At 41.5% G+C, this 27,694-nt stretch overlaps 1 protein-coding gene across 3 annotated transcripts in view; it reads right to left on the minus strand.

Annotated features, from left to right (window-relative positions):
• The window catches only part of BMPER (BMP binding endothelial regulator), a 383,271-nt gene that overhangs the window by 20,258 nt on the left and 335,319 nt on the right, over window positions 1–27,694 (minus strand). For all 3 annotated transcript variants that reach the window (XM_073678264.1, XM_073678266.1, XM_073678265.1), the window contains one exon: window positions 6,695–6,825. In XM_073678264.1, the coding sequence (XP_073534365.1) occupies window positions 6,695–6,825 (131 nt within the window). The remainder of the gene's footprint in view (window positions 1–6,694; window positions 6,826–27,694) is intronic.

Below are 27,694 nucleotides of genomic sequence, written 5' to 3' on the forward strand. Positions count from 1 at the left end.
TTATGATATGATTCTATGAAAACATCACATAGCACTCGGCCATGTTATACGCCAGTGTGAGCGAGCCCTAAGATGGCAATCAGTAAGTATATTTGTGTACTTATACTACAATACACATACACTTACACAGGTTTAGGCAATTAAACATTTAGCAGAAGGGCTTCTTGAACTAATACCTGAGCACTCCGTTTTGTGTTGCAATGTATCACCAATAGAGATCAGTGAATCGATTCGGTGAACTGAATTCACTTTAAATTTCACACAGGAACCCACTTTTTTTGAGATTTGAATACACCAATGAATAAAAATGGCAGCCTGTGTTGTAGTGATGACATCCCTGCTGCAGACAGACAACAAAGATCAGAGCATCAGCGGAGAGGCAGCGCTGGACCTGCGGAGGGTGAGTATACTGCAACGGGGTGTTATTTTCAATATCTGCAAGCCTATATAGAAATAAAAATGAATGCCAGACAACCCCTTGGACAAAAAAAAGAATTATTTTTAAATGCATCACATCCAGAGATACTTATATGTCAGATTATAACATCATTGTAGTCTGTAGGCAGAGCTATAAGCTATAATTGGAGAGGAATAGGTCATGAAGCAGTGGTATTTATTATCTGTACTGTACGTATTGCCTAATGTGATCTATCACGCCGGCATCACAAAGCTGCCGGACTGTAATAATAAATCAGATCTTGGCAAGCTGCAGAAAACCAATTAATTTCTTTACAATGTTTAACAATAGTCCAATTACTTCATGTGCTGCGATTTGACTTTTGAGGAAAACATGGTACAGTTCAGCACTGGCATTTATACAAAATAGTTAATTTGCGAAATAATCTGGAATATAAAGATATCTCTAAGTAAACATGAGAAATGATGTCTTTTCTGTGCCTATGAATACATTCAACATGCACAGAGAGAGAAAAGCAATTTACAACTGGTTTTACAAGCTACAAATAAAACATTTACACATTTCAATACTTGGACCCCTTCAGACAGCACTGCATTGTCTTTCAGTCTAACTACTATAGGGGTTATCCAACACTAAAAAAATAGAATAAAAACAGCTGCAAATGTTATAAAAAAAGAACCTGATGAACATTTATCTGCTTTCAACCATATTATGTAACTTTGTAGCTTAGTTTTTCGCCGCTGATCCAGTGCTAGTGTACCAGATTTTTTATTTTAGAACATCTGCACCTTATTTTTAGAATCCCATTTAGAATCACCCAACTCTCCAAACCGACAATTTTTATTTAAAAAACAAACAATAAAACGGGGAAATACTCAGTAAAAAATGAAAAGTACTTTCAAAAAATAAAAACCTATGTGTGAAAGTGTTTAGGCACCATTCATATTAAAAGGTACACCTTGATGTGGATGGATGGCTTTTGCGCTCTTTGATCACAAAGCGCTAAATACCTTATATTTTTAAAGTTTATAGCGGAGTTCATGTATTCATGACTGACGCACCGTGTATGTATATGTATATATGTTTGAAGCCACACTTAGGTTATATTCACACATTTGTGTGTGTGTTACCATCCGAGAGAAATGGACCGATTTTTTCCTCCAATGTCATCCTAGTCGTATCAATTTTTTTCTCATTCATTTTTGTTCCACTGAAGCAGGTAGACTGGGGTTAAAAACGGATGAAACTCAGATGGAACTCTGAGGTACAAGGTATGTTTTCTGTGTGTCATCTGGTTTACAGAGATCACCATAGACTTTAATGGCTGAGTCTGATCTGTAAAACGGATGAGAATAGGACCTGCTCTGGGTCTCATGGACCTGAGGTACAGACCTGTTTTTAAAACTGATGTGTGCATGGAACAGTGAATCTCTATGGGTCACTGTGATCTGTCTGAGAAAAAATGAACAGTCCTACAGATGTGACTAGAGCCTTTCTTTGTCATTGGACACTTTTACTGCCATACTAGCATTTTCACATTTCCCATGAGATGATCTGTTCTACCATGGTGGTGCCTGGGCACCAGAGACCTATGCGGGAAGTATCACGCTTGGTGCCATGAGCCTAGGAAAAGGCAGGTGTTTTTCCTGCTACAATAACCACAAAATTCTGTGGAGTTTCAAAACATCATCTGCACAGTTCTCTGTTTAGCACTGATCTCAATGTCACAGTCCTACTGCATTGTGCTTCATCTATCAGAGGTTATTCTTACTGTAAATATGACTCTTATTTGCCTTCTGGCAAGAAGTTAGCTCCCTATTATCCTCTTTAATATCCATTCCAATTCCATATGATCCCCTGATTTGCCTTTTTCGGGTAATGGAGGATGATGCCTGTGACCATCACATTAAGATTTTTTTGAGAGAGACCTTTTTTTTGCCCAGGAAATTATTGGCTCTGAGATGGATGGGTAACACACAGCCAACATTGCGTTCATGGATTGCTCTGGTTAACTCAGTAATTCCATTTGAAAACATTATGTACCAAAATAGAGGTTGTCCATTAAAATTCTCCAAAATATGGGACTATTGGAATTCTTCACGTCTTACAATCTCTACTTAGGAGAAAGGTTTGAGCTTGAAAGTAACTATACAGGAGATGTGCATATGAATAGCAAATCATGTGTTACAAGAGACAAATGTTACTTATGGAGGCAGATATCTAGATCCTTATACATTATGTTGTGAGATATTTTAAGCATGGAAAAGACAGCATAAGTTTGATAAGTTGTGGTTAAGAGTTTGGGCTGTATCCTAATCAGGAAAATATCCTAATTTTTTTTTTTTTTTCATCTTTTTCTCTGCATATAATTTCAGAAGATGTGACATTCCTAAGACAAGGAAACTATATATATGTATGTGGTAACACATTTGACATGTTTACTTGGATATGTTTTTCTTGATGTATATCTATGTCAATATGCTATATTTGGATGTTTTCCGATACCAAATACAATGTATAATTGTTTAAAAAATTGTTTAATAAACAAATCAAGTTTAAAAAAAAAAATATGATTCTTATTCTCATGAATAAGGCACTAAACCCTACACTGCCTTAGACTACCCTAAAATTAATATTATCTAAACAATCATGGACCACCGATCCCTTGCACTTGCATTTCATTAGCATAAAAATTTGCTGATTGATTTCTAAAAAAAGGAGGAATGGACTTATAATAAGAAGGTATGGACATTATCAACATTACAGGGACTTTACATAAAAGACATTAGTTTAGGGTCTAAAAACCTGCTGACAGATTCCCTTTAAATGGAAATAATCTTTATGTATTATAATTGCTGTGCATGAATTTTTACATTCCACCTGCTCAACAAAAATGTAGAAAGTAATTTGTTACCGATATTAATTACATTGCAGTACTAATTAATAGGCTACTTAGTTCTAGAAAGATTTTACTCCCTCCAGTGGTCAAAATAGGGTATAGCAATTACAATGACTAGGTTGCAAAATACCTGATATAGAAGTAATAATAATGATAATTAGAATACTCAAACTACAGCTAATATATACACTAATCTTCATTATTTCTAATTATGATCATTAAAAAAAACTACATTTCACAGCTCGCATGAAAAAGTATACTGGATATGTGCAAATTTATAGTATAGTTTTTATAAAGATCCCTAATCAAAGCTCAAAAAACTAAATATTAACAATAAAAATATAAAACAAAATTCAAAAGAAACGTTAGGAAAATATCAACATTTATATTGCTTTATTGTTGCTTTATTGCTATACTGTGAAGAAGGAGATTCAGAAATAATAAATGAAATTATATTTTTTAAACTGATGTTTGAAGTAAGCTACAGAATCCTGGATCATGACCTTCTTCTCAATATACATCATTCATAGAGCTGCTATAGATCCACACAGTGGTGTAGCTGCCATAAATGGAGAATGCAAGCACTGGACCCATAGCTACAATAATAAAATCCTGGCTGCCTGCTGCCACACCCGTTGAGATCAATGGATATGAAATAATCTCCTCTCAGTGGTGGCTGCTGCTAAGTAGCTTTATACTTGAAAAGGTAGCTACAACTTTCAACAAAGAAATAATACTTCTCCATCTTCAGACCAATATAATAGAAGAAATAACCAATGTTTTTAAGATACATTATGTCTAGGTACTAAAGATGAAAAGCATATCAAATAATAGAATGAAGTATTAGCATTGTTAAAGGGAACCTGTCATCAGAATGATGCTGCCTGAACCACGGACAGCATGAATCTGACACTGGCTGCACCACTGACGCCATGCATGTTTATGTCTGAAATGCTTCTGCCGTTTAAGAAAAATGAAAAGACGGTCAGGGACTATGTGTCTCGGTTGACTAGTTTTAGGAAATCCCTGTGGCTTCTCACTGACACTCTCCAGTTGACTCACAAGTCTCTTCTAATGTGTGTACATACGGAATAAGCTGTCAGTCAAAGGGAGAAGCCAGCCTAGAAACACACTGGTCTAATCAGCCAAGGCACAAAGGGGCTCATGAGTATGATTTACGCCATATAATAAATTTGGCGCATCTTCTTGGTGATGTGCACCTCATCAGAAATGCTACTCCAATCAGAGGGTGGAGTAGCATTTCTGGCATAAGACATGTCAACCTTTTTTGCTGATTTTCATGGACGGTCTTAACCAAGCCCCTCCACCCCATTTTGGTGGAGCTACTTCAAACTGAAGCCACAACCTTTTTCCACAACTCTACATTGCACAATAATGTTGAGACTTTTCAAGCCTTCACGCCAGTGTGCTGATGTAAGGCCACGGCCCCACGATCAGTATTTGGTCAGTATTTTTCCTCAGAAATGAGAGCCAAAACCAGGTGAGGAACAATCAGAGAAAAGGTATAATACACTGTGTGCAGAATTATTAGGCAAGTTATATTTTAGAGGATTATTTTTATTATTGATCAACAACTATGTTCTCAATCAACTCAAAAGACTCATAAATATCCAAGCTTAATATTTTTGGAAGCTGGAGTGGAGTTTTTTTAGATTTGGCTATCTTAGGAGGATATCTGTTTGTGCAGGTAACTATTACTGTGCAGAATTATTAGGCAACTTAATAAAAACCAAATATAATCTCATCTCACTTGTTTCTTTTCACCAGGTAAACCAATATCAGTGCACAAAATTTAGAAATAAACATTTCTAACATGCAAAAACAAAAAACAAAAAAATTAGTGATCAATATCGCCACCTTTCTTTATGATGAAACTCAATAGCCTTCCATCCATAGATTCTGTCAGTTTCTTGATCTGTTTTTGATTAACATTGCGTGCAGCAGTCACCACAGCCTCCCAGACACTGTTCCGAGAGGTGTACTGTTTTCCCTCCCTGTCGATCTCACATTTTATGATGGACCACAGGTTCTTTATGGGGTTCATCAGGAGAACAAGGGGGCCATGTCATTATTTTTTCTTCTTTTAGACCTTTACTGGCCAGCCACGCTGTGGAGTAGTTGGATGCATGTGATGGAGCATTGTCCTGCATGAAAATCATGTTTTTCTTGAACGATACCGACTTCTTCCTGTACCACTGCTTGAAGAAGTTGTCTTCCAGAAACTGGCAGTAGGTCTGGGAGTTGAGCTTCACTCCATCCTCAACCCGAAAAGGTCCCACAAGTTCATCTTTGATGATACCAGCCCATACCAGTAACCCACCTCCACCTTGCTGGCGTCTGAGTCGGAGTTGAGCTCTCTGCCCTTTACTGATCCAGCCTGTGGCCCATCACGAGTCACTCTCATTTTATCAGTCCATAAAACCTTTGAAAAATCAGTCTTAAGATATTTCTTGACCCATTCTTGACGTTTTATCTTATGTTTCTCGTTCAAAGGTGGTCGTTTTTCAGCCTTCCTTACTTTGGCCATGTCCCTGAGTATCGCACACCTTGTGCTTTTTGATAGTCCAGTAATGTTGCAGCTCTGAAATATGGAAAAACTGGTGGCGAATGGCATCTTGGCAGCTTCACACTTGATTTTCCTCAATTCATGGGCACTTATTTTGCGCCTTTTTTGGCCAACACGCTTCTTGTGACCCTGTTTGCTATTTGCCATGAAAAGCTTGATTGTTTGGTGATCACGCTTCAAAAGTTTCAAGACTGCTGCATCCCTCTGCAAGACATCTCACAATTTTGGACTTTTCAGAGCCTGTCAAATCTCTCTTCTGACCCATTTTGCCAAAGGAAAAGAAGTTGCCTAATAATTAAGCACACCTTTTGATGTCATTAGTCAACACCCCTCCTCATTACAGAGATGCACATCACCAGATTTACTTAATTGGTAGTTGGCTCTCAAGCCTATGCAGCTTGGAGTAGGACAACATGTATAAAAAGTATAATGTGATCAAAATACTCATTTGCCTAATAATTCTGCACACAGTGTAGAAATAAGTCACAAATTCTGCATTGATCACACCTCCTGGTTTTGGCTCCCACTCCTGAGAAAAATACTGACCGAATACTGACCAAATACTGATAGTGGGAACATGGCCTTAGAGCCACAGTCCCCAGCTGGCTTTCTAAACTATGTTTACTCTGAAATACCACAAGTATTTCAAAGTAAAGAAGACTGGGCTGTGATCGTGCAGACAGTGCCTGATTGATGCTGCTCATAGTTCAGGCAGCATGAGTCTGATGGCAGTTTCCCTTTAATGATTATTCACAATTTATTCTACAATTACTGTAGCTGATAACAATACCTGCACAGTTATTTTCAGGCTTCCAAGGAACCTTCACACCTTCTCGTTGACAGGCTCTGGCATAAGCTATTAATGATTCACAGTAGCAATTTTTATGCACCGGGCACTCACACATGTCTGTGACACACGATCTAAAGGAGGCAAAAGAAGTAAAAGTGAATAATTTGGTAAATGTCATGCATTCGATTTATAACAGAGGAGAGAGACACAAAGAATTAGCCACATTTATTGTCTCTATCACTGTAGCTGTAACTAAATATCAGAGCGAACAATGAGTTATTAAAGGTTATTCCCAATTTTGAACATTTATGGCAGATCCACAGTATATGACATACATGTTTTGTAGATGCAGGTCCCATCACAATAAGGCATTTTTGGCATTTTCCATGCATGTGCCATAACTCTCCAAGTTGTGGGCCTATACCTTTAGAAATATTCCATCAACTAGGGAGACATACCACAGTCTGTATGTAAAATATTGTGAAACAATAACAATAAAAAATTTGATAACATAAGTTGGTGCCTGATTCATGGACAGCTACCTTTTGTTAGAAAGATCCCCAAAAAATAGGGTAATGACAGCCATGCTGCTAAAATTCAACTGATCTGCAGGAAAAACATCAACAAGTGTTTAAATCTCCGGCATTAACAACCTATGGCCCTCACCGGAAGGAATGGGCTGTCCATGGACAGGCTGGAATTAAGGAAGGAAGGAAATTGTTGATTACTCCGCGCTGCTGGAAGAATGATAAGGATTCAGTATACAAGGAGCTGTATTTTTGCAGCTTTATTATTGACGCATTTCGAAGTATAACACACTTCTTCTTCAAGATACAACCACAACCATGTACAGGCTGGGACCTCCATGGACTGGCTGCATGGACAAGCAGGGTCCTCCAGAGAAGGAGACACTATTTTTAGCTACTCTCTGGTCCGACAAATTAATGAAGGTTTCAAATGAGGGACTCAGAACTGTCAAGCTTGAATGACCTAAGAGGATTTTTAAAGGGAATCTGTTAAAGGTTTTTTATCTAATCTGAGGGCAGCATGATGTAGGGGCTGAGACACTGATTTCAGGAATGTGTCACTTATTAGGCTGTGTGCTGCTGTTTATTCAATACAATCAGTGTTTTATCAGCTGGAGATTATCATTGCCGGACTAGCGGTCTCCTGGTCCAACCACACCCTCAGCACTGATTAGCAGTTTACTGTCAATAGGCAATATACATAGAGTGCCTGGTGTGGGCGGGGTTAACTTTCTGAGCTCTGCTACAAGCTAGATCTAAAAACTCTGATTGTATCACAACTGCTGCACCCAGTAAACTAAGTGACACATTGCTGGAATCAGGGTCTCTTTTCCTACAATACTCTGCTCTCAGATGAGGTAACCAAAACCTGCTGACAGATTCCCTTTAAAAACAAATATTCTGAATCACAGAAGTACTTTAATGAAAACTAAGCTCATGAATAAAAAATCGACTATACACCAAAGGAAAGATAATTGTTATCATAATTCTGCTGTAAGGAACTTTTTTTTGTATATTGTTTATTTATTATATGAACAAATAGAGCAAGAAAACAAGAAGGAACAAAACACGTATGAAGGTTACAAGACTCAAGATGCATTGTTTTTGGTAAGTCTGTAATTAAATGAATTTTTAGACAGACAGACAAACAGACAGACAGACAGACAGACAGACAGACAGACAGACAGATAGATAGATAGATAGATAGATAGATAGATAGATAGATAGATAGATGGATATATGGATATATAATAAGAGAACTGACCAGCACATCCTGAGGTGCCAGCTGCAGAAACTGCACAATATATATAAAGAAAGCGCAGCAGCACTCCATTATGGCCAAGATACATAAAGACAATAAAAACATTTGATCTAAACTGTGTTATTACTCAGTAAGCTTTAATTACAAAAAATGGAGGTTCTTAGCCCCTAAATTGGCCAATTCATGTGTGCCCATCAACCGCTGCAAGGCGACCTCCCGTCTGATGGGTACTACTCTGCCTACATGCCTCTCTTGGGCTATAAGCCTATAACTCTGGACAGAACATGTCACTTTTGGGCTAAAACACCTACAATTCAATAGGCTGGTACATGGGCGTACCCAGGATCAAAACTAGGGGGGGGGAAAGCCATGGTCACAGATACCGAAGAGAAATATATATACAGTATAGTACAATGCAAAGATTTCACTTCTTACATTACATGAATGATATCTATTGTAAATTCCACAATAGCTCAGAAACTGGCGAATCGCTCCACACAGTATACTGGCCCCCATAAAATGCCCCCTACAGGATACTGGTCCCCATATAACGCTCCATACAGGATACTGGCCCCCATATAAAGCTCTATACAGAATACTGGCCCCCATATAACGCTCCATACAGAATACTGGCTCCCATGTAACGCTCCATACAGGATACTGGCCCCCATATAATGCTCCATACAGGATACTGGCCCCCATATAATGCTCCATACAGAATACTGGCCCCCATAAAATGCTCCATACAGAATACTGGCCCCCATATAACGCTCCATACGGAATACTGGCCCCCATATAACACTCCATACAGGATACTGGCCCCCATATAACGCTCCATACAGAATACTGGCCCCCATATAACGCTCCATACAGAATACTGGCTCCCATATAACGCTCCATACAGAATACTGGCCCCCATATAACGCTCCATGCAGGCAGTTCCCCACACAAAATGCCTCATGCAGGCTGTTCCCCCCACATAATGCCCCACACAGGCTGTTCCCCCCCACATAATGCCCCATGCAGGCTGTTCCCCCCCATATAGCGCCCCATGTAGGATGTCACCCCCCCCTTATAATGCCCCATACAGGATGACACACACCCCCCTTCCTTATAATGGCCCATGCAGGATGTCACACACCCCCTCCCTTATAATGCCCCATGCAAGATGTCACCCCCCCCCTTATAATGCCCCATGCAGGATGTCACCCCCCCCTTATAATGCCCCATGCAGGATGTCACCGCCCCCCTTATAATGCCCCATGCAGGATGTCACCCCCCCTTATAATGCCCCATGCAGGATGTCAGACAGACCCCCTCCCTTATAATGCCCCATGCAGGATGTCACTCCCCCTTATAATGCCCCATGCAGGATGTCACCCCCCCTCCCTTATAATGCCCCATGCAGGATGTCACACACACCTCCTCCCTTATAATGCCCCATGTAGGATGTCACACACCCCCACCTCACCCCCTTCCCTTATACTGCCCCATGCCTCCATACAATAAAAAAAAAAATAAATCAAATACTCACCTCACGTCTCACCTGCTGCCGCTGCTCCGGACTCCAGCGTCGCCGGCCTCATCCCGCTCTGCGCTGTGACTGCTCAGTAGAGAGCACGGTGTAAAGACGTCACCGTGCCCTCTGACCTGAGACGTCACAGTGCAGCAGCCGCGGAGGATGCAGGAGCTGCTGAGGAGGCACGGGGAGGGGGAAGTATTGTGCCGGGTGCCGGGGCCCTGAGCAAGCGGGGGGGAGCGGGCGCTGACCGTGAGGGCCCCCCGCCTGCTTAGGGCCCCGGCATTTGCCCGGTTGCAGCCATTGGCCCTGGTGTGCGGCGTGCGGCCCCGCTTCTAGGGTAGAATAGAATATACATCACCTACTGGTTAAAGATAGATAGATAGATAGATAGATATGGACAGATAGATAGATAGATAGATAGATACATAGAGATATGGATAGATAGATACAGTGCCTACAAGTAGTATTCAACCCCCTGCAGATTTAGCTGGTTGACACATGCGGAATTAACTTGGCATTGTGACATTTGTACTGTAGATCAGCCTGGAAGTGGGAAATGCACTGCAGCAAATTTTTTTTTTTTTTTTAAACGTAAAAAGTTAATTCAGAGTGTCATTTATTATTCAACCCCTCAAACCACAAGAATTCTGTTTGGTCCCCCTAAAGTATTAAGAAGTAGTTCAGGCACCAAGAATAATGAGCTTCACATGTGTGGATTAAAGATCTCTTTTGCCAGCCTTTTCTGACTATTTAAGACCCTCCCCAAACTTGTGAAGAGCACTCAGACATGGTCAACATGGGAAAGACAAAGGAGCATTCCAAGGCCATCAGAGACAAGATCGTGGAGGGTCACAAAGCTGGCAAGGGGTACAAAACCCTTTCCAAGGAGTTGGGCCTACCTGTCTCCACTGTTGGGAGCATCATCCGTAAGTGGAAGACTTATGGAACTACTGTTAGCCTTCCACGGCCAGGACAGCCTTTGAAAGTGTCCTCCCATGCCGAGGCCAGGCTTGTCCGAAGAGTCAAGGCTAACCCAAGGACAACAAGGAAGGCGCTCCGGGAAGATCTCATGGCAGTGGGGACATTGGTTTCAGTCAATACCATAAGTAACGTACTCCACTGCAATGGTCTCCGTTCCAGACGAGCCCGTAAGGTACCTTTACTTTCAAAGCGTCATGTCAAGGCTCGTCTACAGTTTGCTCATGATCACTCTGAGACAGACTGGTTCAAGGTTCTATGGTCTGATGAGACCAAGATTGAGATCTTTGGTGCCAACCACACACGTGACGTTTGGAGACTGGATGGCACTGCATATGACCCCAAGAATACCATCCCTACAGTCAAGCATGGTGGTGGCAGCATCATGCTGTGGGGCTGTTTCTCTGCCAAGGGGCCTGGCCATCTGGTCCGCATCCATGGGAAGATGGATAGCACGGCCTACCTGGAGATTTTGGCCAAGAACCTCTGCTCCTCCATCAAGGATCTTAAGATAGGTCGTAATTTCATCTTCCAACAAGACAACGACCCAAAGCATACAGCCAAGAAAACCAAGGCCTGGTTCAATAGGGAAAAAGTCAAGGTGTTGGAGTGGCCTAGTCAGTCTCCTGACCTTAACCCAATTGAAAACTTGTGGAAGGAGCTCAAGAATAAAGTCCACATGAGACACCCAAAGAACCTAGATAACTTGGAGAAGATCTGCATGGAGGAGTGGGCCAAGATAACTCCACAGACCTGTGCCGACCTGATCAGGTCTTATAAAAGATGATTATTAGCTGTAATTGCAAACAAGGGTTATTCCACAAAATATTAAACATAGGGGTTGTATAATAATTGACCCACACTTTTTTGTTTAAAATTTAATAAAATTCAACTGAGCAACATAACTTTTTGGTTTGTAAGATTTATGCTTCTGTTCATAAAACCTACTCTCGTTTGCAGTTTGAAGGCTCTAACTTATTTGCATCTTATCAAACCAGCTAAATCTGCAGGGGGTTGAATACTACTTGTAGGCACTGTAGATACAGTAGTGGCCAAAAGTATTGGCACCCCTGCAATTCTGTCAGATAATACTCAGTTTCTTTCTGAAAATGATTGCAATCACAAATTCTTTGGTATTATTATCTTCATTTAATTTGCTTGCAAGGAAAAAACATAAAATAGAATGAAGCAAAAATCAAATCATTGATCATTTCACACAAAACTCCAAAAATGGGCCGGACAAAAGTATTGGCACCCTCAGCCTTGGTTGCACAACCTTTAGCCAAAATAACTGCGAACAACCGCTTCCGGTAACCATCAATGAGTTTCTTACAATGCTCTGCTGGAATTGTAGACCATTCTTCTTTGGCAAACTGCTCCAGGTCCCTGATATTTTAAGGGTGCCTTCTCCAAACTGCCATTTTGAGATCTCTCCACAGGTGTTCTATGGGATTCAGGTCTGGACTCATTGCTGGCCACCTTAGAAGTCTCCAGTGCTTTCTCTAAAACCATTTTATAGTGCTTTTGGAAGTGTGTTTTGGGTCATTGTCCTGCTGGAAGACCCATGACCTCTGAGGGAGACCCAGCTTTCTCACACTGGGTCCTACATTATGCTTCAAAATTTGTTGGTAGTCTTCAGACTTCATAATGCCATGCACACGGTCAAGCAGTCCAGTGCCAGAGGCAGCAAAGCAACCCCAAAACATCAGGGAACCTCCACCATGATTGACTGTAGGGACCGTGTTCTTTTCTTTGAATGCCTTTTTTTTTTCCTGTACACTCTATGTTGATGCTTTTTTCCAAAAAGCTCTACTTTTGTCTCATCTGACCAGAGAACATTCTTCCAAAACGTTTTAGGCTTTCTCAGGTAAGTTTTGGCAAACTCCAGCCTGGCATTTTTTATGTCCCGGGGTAAGAAGTGGGGTCTTCCAGGGTATCCTACCATACAGTCCCTTTTCATTCAGATGCCGACGGATAGTACGGGTTGACACTGTTGTACCCTCGGACTACAGGGCAGCTTGAACTTGTTTGGATGTTACTCGAGGTTCTTTATCCATCATCCGCACAATCTTGCGTTGCAATCTCTCGTCAATTTTTCTTTTCCGTCCACATCTAGGGAGGTTAGCCACAGTGCCATGGGCTTTAAACTTCTTGATGACACTGCGCACGGAAGACACAGGACATTCAGGTCTTTGGAGATGGACTTGTAGCCTTGAGATTGCTCATGCTTCCTCACAATTTGGTTTCTCAAGTCCTCAGACAGTTCTTTGGTCTTCTTTCTTTTCTCCATGCTCAATGTGGTACACACAAGGACACAGGACCGAGGTTGAGTCAACTTTAATCCATGTTAACTGGCTGCAAGTGTGATTTAGTTATTGCCAACATCTGTTAGGTGCCACAGGTAAGTTACAGGTGCTGTTAATTACATGAATTAGAGAAGCATCACATGATTTTTAAAACAGTGCCAATACTTTTGTCCACCCCCTTTATTAGGTTTGGTGTAGAATTATATCCAATTTGGCTTTAGGACAATTCTTTTTGTGTTTTTTCATTGAAGACAAATTAAATGAAGATAATAATACCAAAGAATTTGTGATTGCAATCATTTTCAGGAGTATTATCTGACAGAGTTGCACCGGTGCCAATACTTTTGGCCACCACTGTAGATAGATATGTGACATCCAATTACACTTGTAGTACAGAATGGATCGAAAGACCCCCCCAACCTACTGTCTCCCTCCCCACCATCCTGTAGAATGTAAGTCCACAAGGGCAGGGTCCTCTTCCCTCTGTACCGTTCTATCATTGTTAGTCATTTATTATAAGTGATATCTGTATTTTCTATGTAACCCCTTCTTATGTATAGCACCATGGAATCAATGGTGCTATAAAAATAAATAATAATAATAATAATGAAAAAAAAAATCATGGAACCAGTGGTACGGCTATTTCTCCAAAGTAACAAAATGATTAATTACTAAGGAGAGATAGGTTGTTGTTACTCAGGTATCTGTTACTCATATGTGTCAAAATATGCAACAACGGCTTGGTATATAACACTGTATAAGTCGACCATCTTCCCTTCAGCAGCCAGGGAAAGCTGTGTGACCGCTCACTGAGGAACAGAATTATTGCCTCTGTCAAAACAACAAAGAAAGCTCAAATCTAAAGATTGGACTAAGCAGAGGTTTAATTTAAAGGACTCTCAGACCCAGGGCCCACATATGTCTACAACGTCAGTATCTAGGACAATACCCATATCTAAATCAGCTATTTCATAGTTTTAAGATGGAAGAAGAGACAAGTCCATAAAGTTCAACCCATGACCTGACATATTCACCCAACAGTACGACTGATTATAGTAATGAAGGAATGCACACGATCAGTCGTACATTGCAGCAGAAACAGTATTCACCTTATGAGAACTAGAAGGAATATTCAGTACTTCAGTCACTGCTGCCCTCTAGTGGCTAAGACTGGTATTTGCCAGTAGTAATATTAGTCACCAACACCAAGATCTTCAGAATTTTTGCATTTTCTTGTCATCACACTGAAAGGCTTTTTAAAGTCGACATTGGCACATAAGGCCTTTTTTTCTTTTGCTGTATAAGGTGTATTTATAAATGTCACCATTTTTGATGGTGGGGATAATCTAACTAATTGACACCTTTTATTATGAGATAGAAAAAAACAGCTTTACTGACATTGATTTTGCATCTAAAATTTTACTCCAATCACAGTGTGAGGACTTTTAGTAATTTTCTATTGTCTTTATGATGATGACCACACTAAATATGCATATATTTGTTGCATGTTTTATTACTTTTGCGCAGTAATATTTTTTTCAATTACCACATGATAAGAGCTTTAGCTTTTTCGCTTTCTATCACTAAGGGCTTGGTTTTGTGCATTATTTTTAATACAACTTTTTTGAAGTCCATTATTAATGATTAGATTTTTATTGTTTTACGAGAGAATGGAAAAACAAACAATTGTGACGTTTTTAAGGACGCAGCCCAGAATTTATTTTAGCATTCACTTCTTGCTATCAGAGCAGGAATCATATATATTATCATATGGTAAAAGTGATGCATCATCTTCTACTACAGCTCCTCCTTTCAGTGTATCAGATGTCATCAGACTTGTCACCAATGCATGGATTTTTAAAGAGAATTTATCACCAGATTTTTGCTACCGCATCTGAGATCAGCATGATGTAGGGGCAGAGACCATGATTCCAGAGATGTGTCACTTACTTTTTTCTTGCTATAGCTTTGATAAAATCACTGTTTTCTCTATTGCAGGTCTATGAGTTCTCTGAATTCTGAGCTGTGTATAAACCCACCCACAACAAGTACACTGTGCATAGGCAGAAAGCTACCAATCAGTGGTGGGGGTGGAGTTACACAAAGCTCATGAATATGGAGGACTACATGGTAGCAGGTTTACTAGTCCTATAGTGATAACCTCCTGCTGATAAAACAGTGATTTTATCAAAATTACAGCAAGCAGCCCAATAAGTGACACATCGCTGGAATCAGGGTCTCTGTCTCTACATGATGCTGATCTCAGATTAGGTGGCAAAAACCTGGTGACAGATTTCCTTTAATTAGATGTATTCATGAAGAGTCATAATTTCAAGCTTGGAGATAACTGCATGACATATCTGGTGAGACAACAAATAACATTTGTAGACTGGTAATTAAAAGATAAATGCATTCTAAAGGTAAGAATAAGGAGGTAGAGCTATATTTTACAATATTCTGACTATTAGCATGAAATAGTTTACATATGATAAATAGCTGTGTATAGCAATACTATGATTTCAATTAAAGTTTGGCCGCATGGGGACAGTCGTATTATTAAAGTTTTTTGATTCCTTTTTCTAATATGAAGCAAAATAATTCCAGCGTCATTATACTCATAAAAATACAGAAGCAACACTTCAATGTGAATATATTACAATAGAAATGAGCTATGGACATCTCAGAGCTGGCGAGGTCCATTTGAAAGTTGTGTAAGCCCACCCACGTAGCGCTCCCTCTCATTCTGAGTCTACGGCTGCCAACATTTCTCTATTCCACACTCCCAGGGAGCATATGAAATTCTTACATTTCATCATATTGGTCCTTTAGTGACTATATAGTCAGTGAGGGTGTTTTTTTCTTTCTCTGTGGGGTTCTTTTTACTGATGACATAAATGTATTGTAACGATCTGTGGGACTTCAGTACTGAGACCACTAACATACAGCTTCTACTTATTTCTTTTTTTTTGGTAAACACAAATACTATAGAAATGAAAAAGGTCTTCATATGATATTATCGAACTATTAAATGTATCAGTGTCAATACTGAAACATTCAGGGTGGGGTCTCATATAGCACCCACCGTTCAGTCACGATACAGGACAAAGAAAGTCACTGCGGATTGACACTCAATTTCTAACAACCAGTTTGAAAGTTTCTGTGACTTTCATGAAGGAGGTTTGGTGTCGCACTGCTGCAGCGTCTCAGTCGCTAATAATAATAAGAATTCTTAATAATTATTAATACTTTCAACTCACCATGACTGTGGCAGCGATATTAAAAACTGAGAAATTCTATATTCATTTAACTCCATGCCGCTACTGCAATTTTTTGCCTTTATGACAGTACTAGTGTTGAGCATTCCGATACTGAAATATCGGGTATCGGCCGATATTCGCGGTATCAGAATTCCGATACTTAATTCCGATACTTTTACAATATCGAATACCGGAATTGGAAGTTCCCATAATGCCTGCGCTCTGCAGTGTCTCTGAAAGATGACAAGCTGGATGGCAGCGCTCAGCTGCGATCCATCCTGTCATCAGAATGCCATCCCAGCGTGGGAGAATTCTCCTGATTGTTTAAAAGCCGGCGGGCGGTAAAAAGCCACTGGCTTTTAAACAATCACACAGCCCCATACTGCTTCCCCGCAGCCTCCCACCCCGATCCTCCGCTCCCCTCGCCACCTCCCATCCCGATCGTAAGTTAGGACTGGGCGGGGAGCGCAGCACCAAGGAGCGGGGAGCGAAGGACCCGGGCGGGGAAGCGGGCAGTGAAAAGACTTCACCGCCGGCTTTCCCGTTCTGTGCTGCGCTTTCCCGCCGGTTATTTCAAATGAACAGCTGAGGTATCAGGTGATGCCGATCAGCTGTTCATTTGAAGTCGCCGCAGTGCCCTCGGAGGGTTCATGTGAGTTCATGCTTCACTGCATTGCATGAACTCACATGAACTTTCCCACGGTCGCACAGGTCAGCCTCACCTCCCAGACCGGTCATGATTGGTGTGTGTGGGTGTCTGTGCGGGTGTGCGCGGTGTGTGGGGTGTCTGTGCGGTGTCTGTGCGATGTCTGCGAGTGTGTGCGGTGTCTGTGCGATGTCTGCGGGTGTGTGCGTGCAGGCAGACATAGGCCGATGTGACACTACTACTCCCATCGGCCTATGTCTGTCCCCCGTCCACTCGTGCCAGCAGGATCAGCTCGATGGGAGCAGTAGTTCCCATCAGCCTGATCCTGTTATTTAAATTGCCCTACTGTGTCCCCAATAAATTTTAAATACATGTCATTGGTGGCCAGTGGTTACCTACAATAAATTAGTTCATACATTACCTGTCCCCGCCGATCGCCACCTAAAATAAAGTAAAAAATAAAAAACTACACCTATACTCACCTAGACACCTAATTCCCCGAAGCCATCGATCTCCTGTAATAAAATATAAAATAATAAACCACAACCTTATCCTTACCCCTCCGTAGTAGTCCACGAGTGTCCCACGATGATCTCCAGTTCAGAGCAGCCACATAGAATGTGACCGCTCTGAACCGCTGCCGCCGCTAGAATGACGGGGCCGTAAAGCAGCCCCGTCATTGCATAAGCGGGTTCGCCGGAGTTCAGGCAGCGCTGCTCCGGTTAGCTCCTTTACGGCCCTGCTGTATCGTGAGAAATTCCCACAGTACAGCAGTGCCGTAAAGGAGGTCTCCGGAGCTGCGCTGCCTGAGTGCACTCCGGTGACCTCAGTCAGTGGCTTCCGCTGCCGGGAGCGGACGTGTTCCCGGCAGCGTGAGCTTACAGTAGCCATGCACAGCTGTCACCATCTCCAGATGTGACAGCTGTGCATGGGAGATCAGCGCAGGAACGTGGACAGGTAACTATTTTTTTTTAGTAAACTAAGAATTAAATAAAATGGTGTGTTTTATTTCAAATAAATTATTTTTTTCTGGGTGTAGTGTGTTTTTTATTTTTAACACTTTGTAGGTTAGTAATGGGGGTGTCTTATAGACGCCCATCATTACTAACCTGGGCTTCATGGCAGCTGGCGCTGACATGAACCCCAGCCCCATTACCCCCTGCCACCGCACCAGGGCAGCGTGGAAGATCGAGGCTAAGTGCCAGAATTGGCACATCCTATGGATGCGCCATTTCTGGGGCGGCTGACGGCTGGTGTTTCTAGCCTGGGAGGGGGCCAATATTCATGGCACCCTTCCTGGGCTATTAATATCAGCCCCCAGCTGTCTGCCTAGCCTTTGCTAGCTATTAAAATAGGGGGGACCCCATGTCATTTTTTTGGGGGGGTCCCCCATTTTAATAGCTAGTAAAGGCTAGGTATTCAGCTGGGGGCTGATATTAGTAGTCTGGGAAGCTCCGTGGGTATTACCCCCTTCCCAGGCTTCAAACATCTGCCCCAGCCGTCTGCTTAACCTCCGCTAGAGACTAAAATTATGGGGCATCCCACGCCAATTTTTTTTTTAAATAAATCCTTTATTTTAACACTAAATGACATTTGAGGAGTTAATAAAGATGCAGTCCCTAAATTATTATTTATTTTTTAATTAATTTTTCCCAAAAATTTTGACGTGGGCTTTGCCATATTTTTGTATGCCAGCCAGGTACAGCATCCAGCTTCTATGAACGCGCCATTTTCCGGGGTGTCTGCGGACTGCAATTTGCAGTGGGGGGGAGGCCCAGAAAGCTTGGGTCTCCCTGCGCTGCAGATTCCATCCCCCAGCTGCCTAGTTGTACCTGGCTGGACACAAAAATAGGGAGAAGCCCCACGTATTTTTTTTTAAAATTATTTCATGAAATATTTTTTTTAAAAAAGGGCTTCCCGATATTGTTGTGTCCGGCCAGGTACAAATAGGCAGCTGGTGGTTGGGGGCAGCCCGTTCCTGCCTGCTGTACCTGGCTGGACACAAATATAGTGCGAAGCCCCACGTCAATTTTTTTTTAATTATTTCAGGAAATTCATGAAATAATTAAAAAAAAATTGACGTGGGGCTTCGCACTATATTTGTGTCCAGCCAGGTACAGCAGGCAGGAACGGACTGCCCCCAACCACCAGCTGCCTATTTGTACCTGGCCGGACACAACAATATAGGGAAGCCCTTTTTTTCTTAATTATTGCATGAATTTCATGAAATAATTTAAAAAAAAAATACGTGGAGCTTCGCCCTATTTTTGTGTCCAGCCAGGTACAACTAGGCAGCTGGGGGCTGGAATCTGCAGCGCAGGGAGGCCCAAGCTTTCTGGGCCCCACCCGCTGCAAATTGCAGTCCGCAGCCGCCCCGGAAAATGGCGCGTTCATAGAAGCGCCATCTTCTGGCGCTGTACCCAACTCATCCAGGGCCCTGGTGCGGTGGCTCACTGGGTAATAAAGGGGTTAAGGCCAGCTTGGCATTATCAGCTGGCCCTAAGCCCGAAATTCATGGGGTCACGCCAATATTAGACATGACCACCATGAATTTCTAGTAAAGTATGTAAAAAAAACACAACACCCAGAATAAAGTCCTTTAATTGAAATAAAGACACAATTCTTTATTGTTCTAAATTAAACTATACTTACCATCACGCCCATTCCAGCTGAAGCCAAAGATCTCCTGCAATAAAAGAAAAATAATAAAGCAACCTCATCCTTACCTTCCCATGGATCCCAGGACAGCTTCAGCTCTGCTACATCGAGATGACAGGCTGGACCGCAGCAGAACGCTGCCATCCAGCCTGTCATCCCGCAGACACTGAGAAGCGCAGGCATGCTTGCGCTCCTCAGTGTCTCTCTGTGACGTCATCCAGATGAGCCGAGTTCATGTCCAATGAACTCAGCTCACCTCATGCACGTCACTGACAGGGTGGGAAAATTCTCCTGCACTCAGCGCTTCAGCGTGAGAATTCTCCCACGCTGTCAGTGACGTGCATGAGGTGAGCTGAGTTCATTGGACATGACCTCACCTCATGCACGTCACTGACAGCATGGGAAAATTCTCACGCTGAAGCGCTGAGTGCAGGAGAATTCTCCCACGCTGTCAGTGACGTGCATGAGGTGAGCTGAGTTCATTGTCGGCTCATCTGGATGCCGTCACAGAGAGACACTGAGGAGCGCAAGCATGCCTGCTCTTCTCAGTGTCCGCGGGATGACAGGCTGGATGGCAGCGTTCTGCTGCGGTCCAGCCTGTCATCTCGATGTAGCAGAGCTGAAGCTGTCCTGGGAACCATGGAAAGGTAAGGATGAGGTTGCTTTATTATTTTTCTTTTATTGCAGGAGATCGTTGGCTTCAGCTGGAATGGGCGTGACGGTAAGTATGGTTTAGTTTAGAACAATAAAGAATTGTGTGTTTATTTCAATTAAAGGACTTTATTCTGGGTGTTTGTGTTTTTGTTTTTAACTTTGACTATGGGGTTAGTAATGGGGGTGTCTTATAGACGCCTCTCCATTACTAACCTGGGCTTGATGTCAGCTGGTATTATAAGCTGACATCAACCCCAACCCTTTTACCCCACTGCCACCGCTACAGGGCAGTGGGAAGAGCGAGGCTAAGTGCCAGAATTGGCGCATCCTATGGATGTGCCATTTCTGGGGCGGCTGACGGCTGGTGTTTCTAGCCTGGGAGGGGGCCAATATTCATGGCTCCCTTCCTGGGCTATTAATATCAGCCCCCAGCTGTCTGCCTAGCCTTTGCTAGCTATTAAATTAGGGGGGACCCCACGTCATTTTTTGGGGGGGGGTCCCCCATTTTAATAGCTAGTAAAGGCTAAGTATTCCGCTGGGGGCTGATATTAGCAGCCTGGGAAGCTCCGTGGGTATTACCCCCTTCCCAGGCTTCAAACATCTGTCCCAGCTGTCTGCTTAACCTCCGCTAGAGACTAAAATTAATGGGAACCCCACGCCAATTTTTTTTTTAATAAATCCTTTATTTTAACACTAAATGACAAGTACAGTAAGCAACACTGTCACTGTACTTCATATATATATGTGACTGACATGTTTCTATCTATCTAATCTATGTATGATTCTCTATTCCTTCTATTCTAAATTGTCGGGTACCGATGCTGAATTGCCGGCTGGCTTTCTTAAAGAGACGGTGCATGAAAACACTATTATTTTTTTAAATAAATCCTTTACACTAAATGACAAGTACAGTAAGCAACACTGTCACTGTACTTCATATATATGTGACTGACATGTTTCTATCTATCTAATCTATGTGTGAAGCTCTATTCTGTCTGTTATAAATTGTCGGGTACCGCTGCTGAATTGCCGGCCGGCTTTTTTAAAGAGACGGTGCATGAAAACACTAATATTTTTTTTTAATAAATCCTTTGCACTAAATGACAAGTACATTAAGCAACACTGTCACTGTACTTCATATATATGTGACTGACATGTTTCTATCTATCTAATCTATGTGTGATGTTCTATTCTTTCTGTTGTAAATTGTCAGGTACCGGTGTATGCGCTGATGAATTGCCGGCTTTTCGCATAATACATTCTACATTATTCTTAGTTGTTTTACTTCATGTAGAATTAACCTACAAGGAAAGAAAGGGTTTATTTTCATTCCGATATTTCTGTCCCATTGACTTGCATTGGTTTCCAGTATCGGAATCGGCGATATCCGATACTTTTTGAGTATCGGTCCGATCCAATCCGATACAATATTTCCTGATATCGGAAGGTATCGCTCAACACTAGACAGTACCCTTTTTTGTTCTTTATAGCCCTCTAATGATGAATAATGCTTTATTTGTCCATTGATATAGGTTTATTGGCCTTGTTTCTTGAGGCATGAGTTACTTTTTTAATTTATTCATTTTTTGGAGGGACTGAAAAAACACAGTTTTGGGTGTCATTTGCTGTATATGACATTCACTCTGTTGTGGGTCAGAATAAATATGGTGATATTAAATTTATATATGTTTTGTTCTGTGAAAACATCTTTTAAATCATCTTTTTTAGGTGTTGTCATATTCTGAGAGCCATAACTTTTTTTTTTTATTAGTGAAGCTTTTTTTAGGGTTCCTTTCTGCAGGGTGAGTTAATGGAGTTGTCAGTAGGAAAAAAAAACACTTTAAAGAAAGTCTGCGCGGCTGGATAAAAAGTTCTTTGTGCTGTAGTAGTCGAAAAAAGTTTTTTATTTAACTATGCATTTCAATGCTGACCTGGCGTGTTTTTCTAGTTAAAAATAAATGACTGCCTTTTCATTTTAACTTAAAAAAGATGCTAGTTTGGCATTGAAACGTGTAGTTAAATAAAAAAAACTTTTTTCAACTACTACACCACAAAGAACTGTTTATCCAGCCCCTCAATCTATCTTTAACCCCTTCCCGAAATATGACGTACAGTTACAACATATGTCAGGCTTCTGACTTTGATGCATGCTCGCAAGCCAAGTACACATCTTTCCCGGCAGATGATGGCTGAATTATTCAGCCATCATCTGCCTCTAGTAGTTGTAGGTGGAGCTTCACTTCACCCATGGCTGTTAACCTGTTAAATAACACTGTCAATCTCTTACGGCGGCATTTAACACGCGGTGGCAGGGAAGCACGTCATTCCACGCACCCATTGGCACGCCCGTGATGTGATTGCAGGGCACTGATTTATTGCCAAGGGGTCTGCTGAAGACCTCCATGTTTGTCATGATGATCCTTCTGTGAAAGCTGGTATTTACAGTAGATGGTGTTCACTGGAGACCGATATTTTCTCCATACATAGCAGTGCTGATTCATTACTATGTACAGAACAAGCGATCAGACGATCGCAGCTTTTAGGGCTCTAACAAATACAGTAAAAATTCTAAACAATGTTTTTAAAAAAATGAAAAAAGTACAAAAAATATTAAAAATAAAACAATTTAAAAAAAACATAAAAAGCACATATTTGGTATCGCTACATTCGTAAAAGTCAAGTGTATCAAAATATAAAATAAATTAATCCGATTGGTAAATGGCATGATGGGGAAAAAATGGAAGCACCAGAAATACATTTTTTTGCCCACCACAACATTGCAATAAAATGCAATAACGGGTGATCAAAACATTGTATCTACACCAACCTGGTACCAGTTAAAATGTGAACTCAGGGCACAAAAAATAAACTTTCACACGACCACAGAACACAAAAAAATAAAAACTGAAAATGGTGACACACGCCACGCCATTTTTTTTTACAAATCTCCAAACTTTTTTTAACCACATAAATAAAAAAGTTAAATAAAAAACTATACATATTTGCTATCTGTGTAATTGTACTGACCTAGATAATAATATTGCCTGGTTATTTTTACCATATAGTGAACATGGTAAATAATAACAAAAAAAAAACATCGTGGCATTACATGTTTTTTTCAATTTCAATGCACTTGGAATATTTGCCTGCTTTCCAGTGCATCACATGATAAAATGAATGGTGTCACTCAAATGTACAACTTGTCCCACAAAAAAACAAGCCTTCATACGGTTATGTGGATGGAAAAATAAAACAGTTATGGCTCTTGGAATAAGGGGAGGAAAGCACAAGAATGGAAAATAGCCTGGTCATGAATGGGTTAAAGTGTTTTTTTTTGTTGTTTTTTTTTTTTTTTTTGCTCATCAATTTTATCTTGATGTTATCTCCCAGCCAAAAGACAGCAATAAAGTTATTTTTAAGGAGGAAGGTGAAAAATACCATTTTTTATATATTTTGTGCGCTTTCTTTCCCTCTACAGTATATCCTAAAAGGGGTTGTCTGGGCATATAATATTGATTACTTACCCCCCGAATATGGAATCGGAAGCAGACCAGTGCATAAACTGTTATCAGCTCTGGGGTGTCCAGATTAAAGAATTGAATACTGATACTTTGAGGTCCAGTGGAAGTTGGAGCAGAGTAGCCCTTTATTGGGCTGCAGCACTCACATGGCATAACAATGATATGCAAGCACCAGGAGACCAGGCATCAACAACACTGTAACGGTGCTGGTGGGGAAGCTGAGCACCTGTTTTTTTTTCTATCTTTAAGTTGAATAATGCATTTAAGAATGAATTGTCCAAGTAGTGGAAAGTTCACTTTAATGTGTAGCAGCTACTGCTGGGTAATGCAAATCAGCTCATATTCAAATGATAGAAGCTGGTCTGCAGGTCTAATTCTGTCTAGATGTCACTGGCAATCAGTGGTAGAAAACAGCTCATACACATGAAATTGTTACACAGAGTCTATCTGACGCTGGTGAAGATGATGCCGATGGGTAAACTTTCCCAGAACAAAACATATATAAATGTATGCTTTATATTGTTCATGTTAAAACTACAAAATAAAAACAATTTAATAAATTATGCTTTTTGCTCCAGTGCAAAACAGTTTAAGACTCGCATGTGAAACACCAGTCCATGCAAATCCCTACGTTTGTATTTTCGAATCGATACTGACTTTTCGCTCAGTCTGCTTATTAGTGTACATAAACATCGCATTATGGTCTCCACATGCCACAAATTGTGTAGATCGGACATTGTGCACATATCATTCAAGGAATAATGACTTGTTTTGTTAGAAAGGAAACTGGTGTGAAGACCACCAATGGAGTAACACACTTCCTAATCAATTTACACGTCTATTTAGGGTTGTATTCCCAAATATGTGTGCTTGATGCCCCAAGAGAAAAATATATTACGTGAAGATGTCAAAACTAGGAAGACCCTACAAGCATCTGTAAAGAACACGGCAGGGAATGTGATGTCTGTCATGCACTGTAACTTATTGGCGGATATCAACTGGTCGGAAGTAGGCATTTACTGAGCTCATTGACACTACATTCATGGCATGAAATGAAGAGAATGAACACTTTGCTACAACACACAGAGCTGAATGTTAGGATGAAGTTCCTTTGTGTGTGCGTTCTTTGGACTCTTGTAGTGTAATAATAAACCAAAGCAATCTGGTCAATGAAAGTCTGGACCATGCTCAGCCAGCTCATACTGTGAGCAACTCAGCAGTGGTTTCTCAGAATGTGTTTAGCTTTCTTCATGACCAGAAGTCACTTCCTTACATATATGATTTTTTAAACAGTTGTTGAGTTCATGTTGTAACAAGCGAAACTATGAACGTTTAACAAATATATATATACAGTATATATATGTATACTGTATATCTGTATGTATATATATATACATATATAATTGCTGTGTAGGTTGAAAAAAAACATCTAACAAGGTCTTGTAGATAAAGTCTGCCTTTTTTAACTATGAATTCCAGACAATTTTGCCTTTTCAGTTAGTCCATGAAGAAATATTATTGGAACTTAAAAGTGTTGACTGGTGAAAACAAGTTGTCACCTGTCTACTGGACAAATGATAATGTGTTGATCGGTGGGGATCCAATTATTGGAACCCTCACCAATCAGCACAATGGGGAACTTTTACCCCCTTAGAATGGAATTGCAGTATGATCGACCACAGCACTAGTCATTCCCTATTGGTAAGTCAAGTGCTATGCTCAGCTTTTTACGGTAGCCCTATATAGAATGATTAGAGCAGTGGATGGGTGTTTGACTGCCAAGCCATTTTACAATGAGGATAAAAGTTCTCCATAGGGGGAAAAAATTCGCTGATCTACTTATCCGTGCAGTTCCCAGCAGTGGGACATCCACCGATTAGCAAGTTATCATCTATCCTGGGGACATCCCCTTTAATGGGATGGTTCAGGTAGGGTGATGAGGTGTGTTCCTTTTAAATAGACTGCTCACTGCATTGTATTACAGGCTCTCTGAAGTGAATGGAGAGCTGCAGACAACAAATTCTGAGATTTTTAGAAAATGGGTACATGAAAGCGCATCAATGTTTTTTCAGAGGGTCACAGAACATACAGTACACACTTACTAATCACATGTAGGACAAACTAGTCAAAAGGTACATTATTGGATCAGTATATTAATAGAAAAAGCAATAACTTAACATCAATAAAAGAAAACAAATGAATAGAAATAGTAAAAAATGTTGTAAATCTAAAACATCCTGTATCTTGTCCCAAGATCACTATCACCGTCACATCGTATCGCAGGAAAAAAATACATCCTAATGTCACTAATCAGATATAATGCACACAGTGATCTGTAATGGGGTAACATACAGTGAAGAAGCCACAGAAATGGGATATCGAACACAGATGGGCACAACAAGGATCTATGGAGCTCCATAGCAATTTCAAGATGTGGTTCTGACGCGTCCCCTGGGCCTGTGCTGTGCAGGGGGATACCCGGAGCCGGATCGCTGGGGGTTGTAGTCCTCCTTGGCGGTGACCCGGTCCGTGCCCAGGGCGGTCAAACCAGTGGCAGTCTTAAGTAATAACAATGTCCGACTACGCCACCCATGGATTGCGGTCAGTGGGGAGGCTGATGTACTTTGCGCAGCCGAGTATGGAATAACTCCCCACGGGAGAAGTATTGCCTCAGGGCAGCTAGTGTGGAAGATGGGAGTGATGGTGTGAGCGTCCCAGTAGTGATGGTGCTGGTGCGGCGATGAAACACAGAGACGTGTGGTGCAGTTCAGGGTCTTTACTGATGGTATAATGCAGACCCTCCCGGGAGTACTGGTTAACAGTAGGGGCCTGGTCAGTCTGTAAGCAAGTAGGATCTCCCCTGGCCAGGTGGAGTTGTAGGCCTCCCCGACTATCTGCACTCTTTCCTGGCTACCTTGCTCTATGCGGGTAGAAGTAGCCCACGTCCCTGAGTATACCGTGTGGTGCTCACCCGTATGGCCGGTGACTTGGGGCCTTCCGTTAGCCTCCGCTTCACGATGGCGGTGCTGGTCCCTTGCTTGTGACCGTGCCTCCGGGCTTCTATGGCCAGAGGACATGGAATCCCCTGCCGGTTGGATTCTGCTGCTGGACCTGGATGTCCCCACAGCCTCGGACTCCGTGTCCGGGTTTAGTCTCTTCAGCCAAGGCGAGCTTTCTAGCTTCCAGCCTCTGGCACTCGCTCCTGCTCCTACAGAGCTCCTGTTGTAACTCTCCCTGTGTCTGGAACTTTACTCTCTAATCCCGCCCCAGACCCAGTTTATAAGGGCAGATTCCTCCCCTCCCAGGCCTGTGTGTGCCGTGTGGCATGCTTAGGGCTCCTGACCAGAGAAACCTCCCACTTGCTCTCAGACATAATATTTCTATTACTATGGTAACCAGACCCCTGGGGTGCCACAGTTCCATTAAATTTCCCATAACTCCCTTCCGTCATTCATAGTTATTACTAACTGCACTTACTTCTGAGTGGAGATATCCTTCTTTATTTGTGGGGAAGAATATTAACTGCAAAGCTTACTATCCTAATAGTTATGCCCATGTATCGGTCTGTATCTCAATCAAAGCAGGGAGCTACACCCATTGATAGAATCAAAATACATCAATAGATGGTCTCCAGTCTGTAGTGCTACTTTATGGTGCGAGCAGTCATTTT

Source organism: Phyllobates terribilis, unplaced genomic scaffold (genome assembly GCF_046119375.1).
Source record: "Phyllobates terribilis strain yellow unplaced genomic scaffold, ASM4611937v1 Scaffold_4__5_contigs__length_816908805, whole genome shotgun sequence".
NCBI classification, from domain to species: domain Eukaryota; kingdom Metazoa; phylum Chordata; class Amphibia; order Anura; family Dendrobatidae; genus Phyllobates; species Phyllobates terribilis.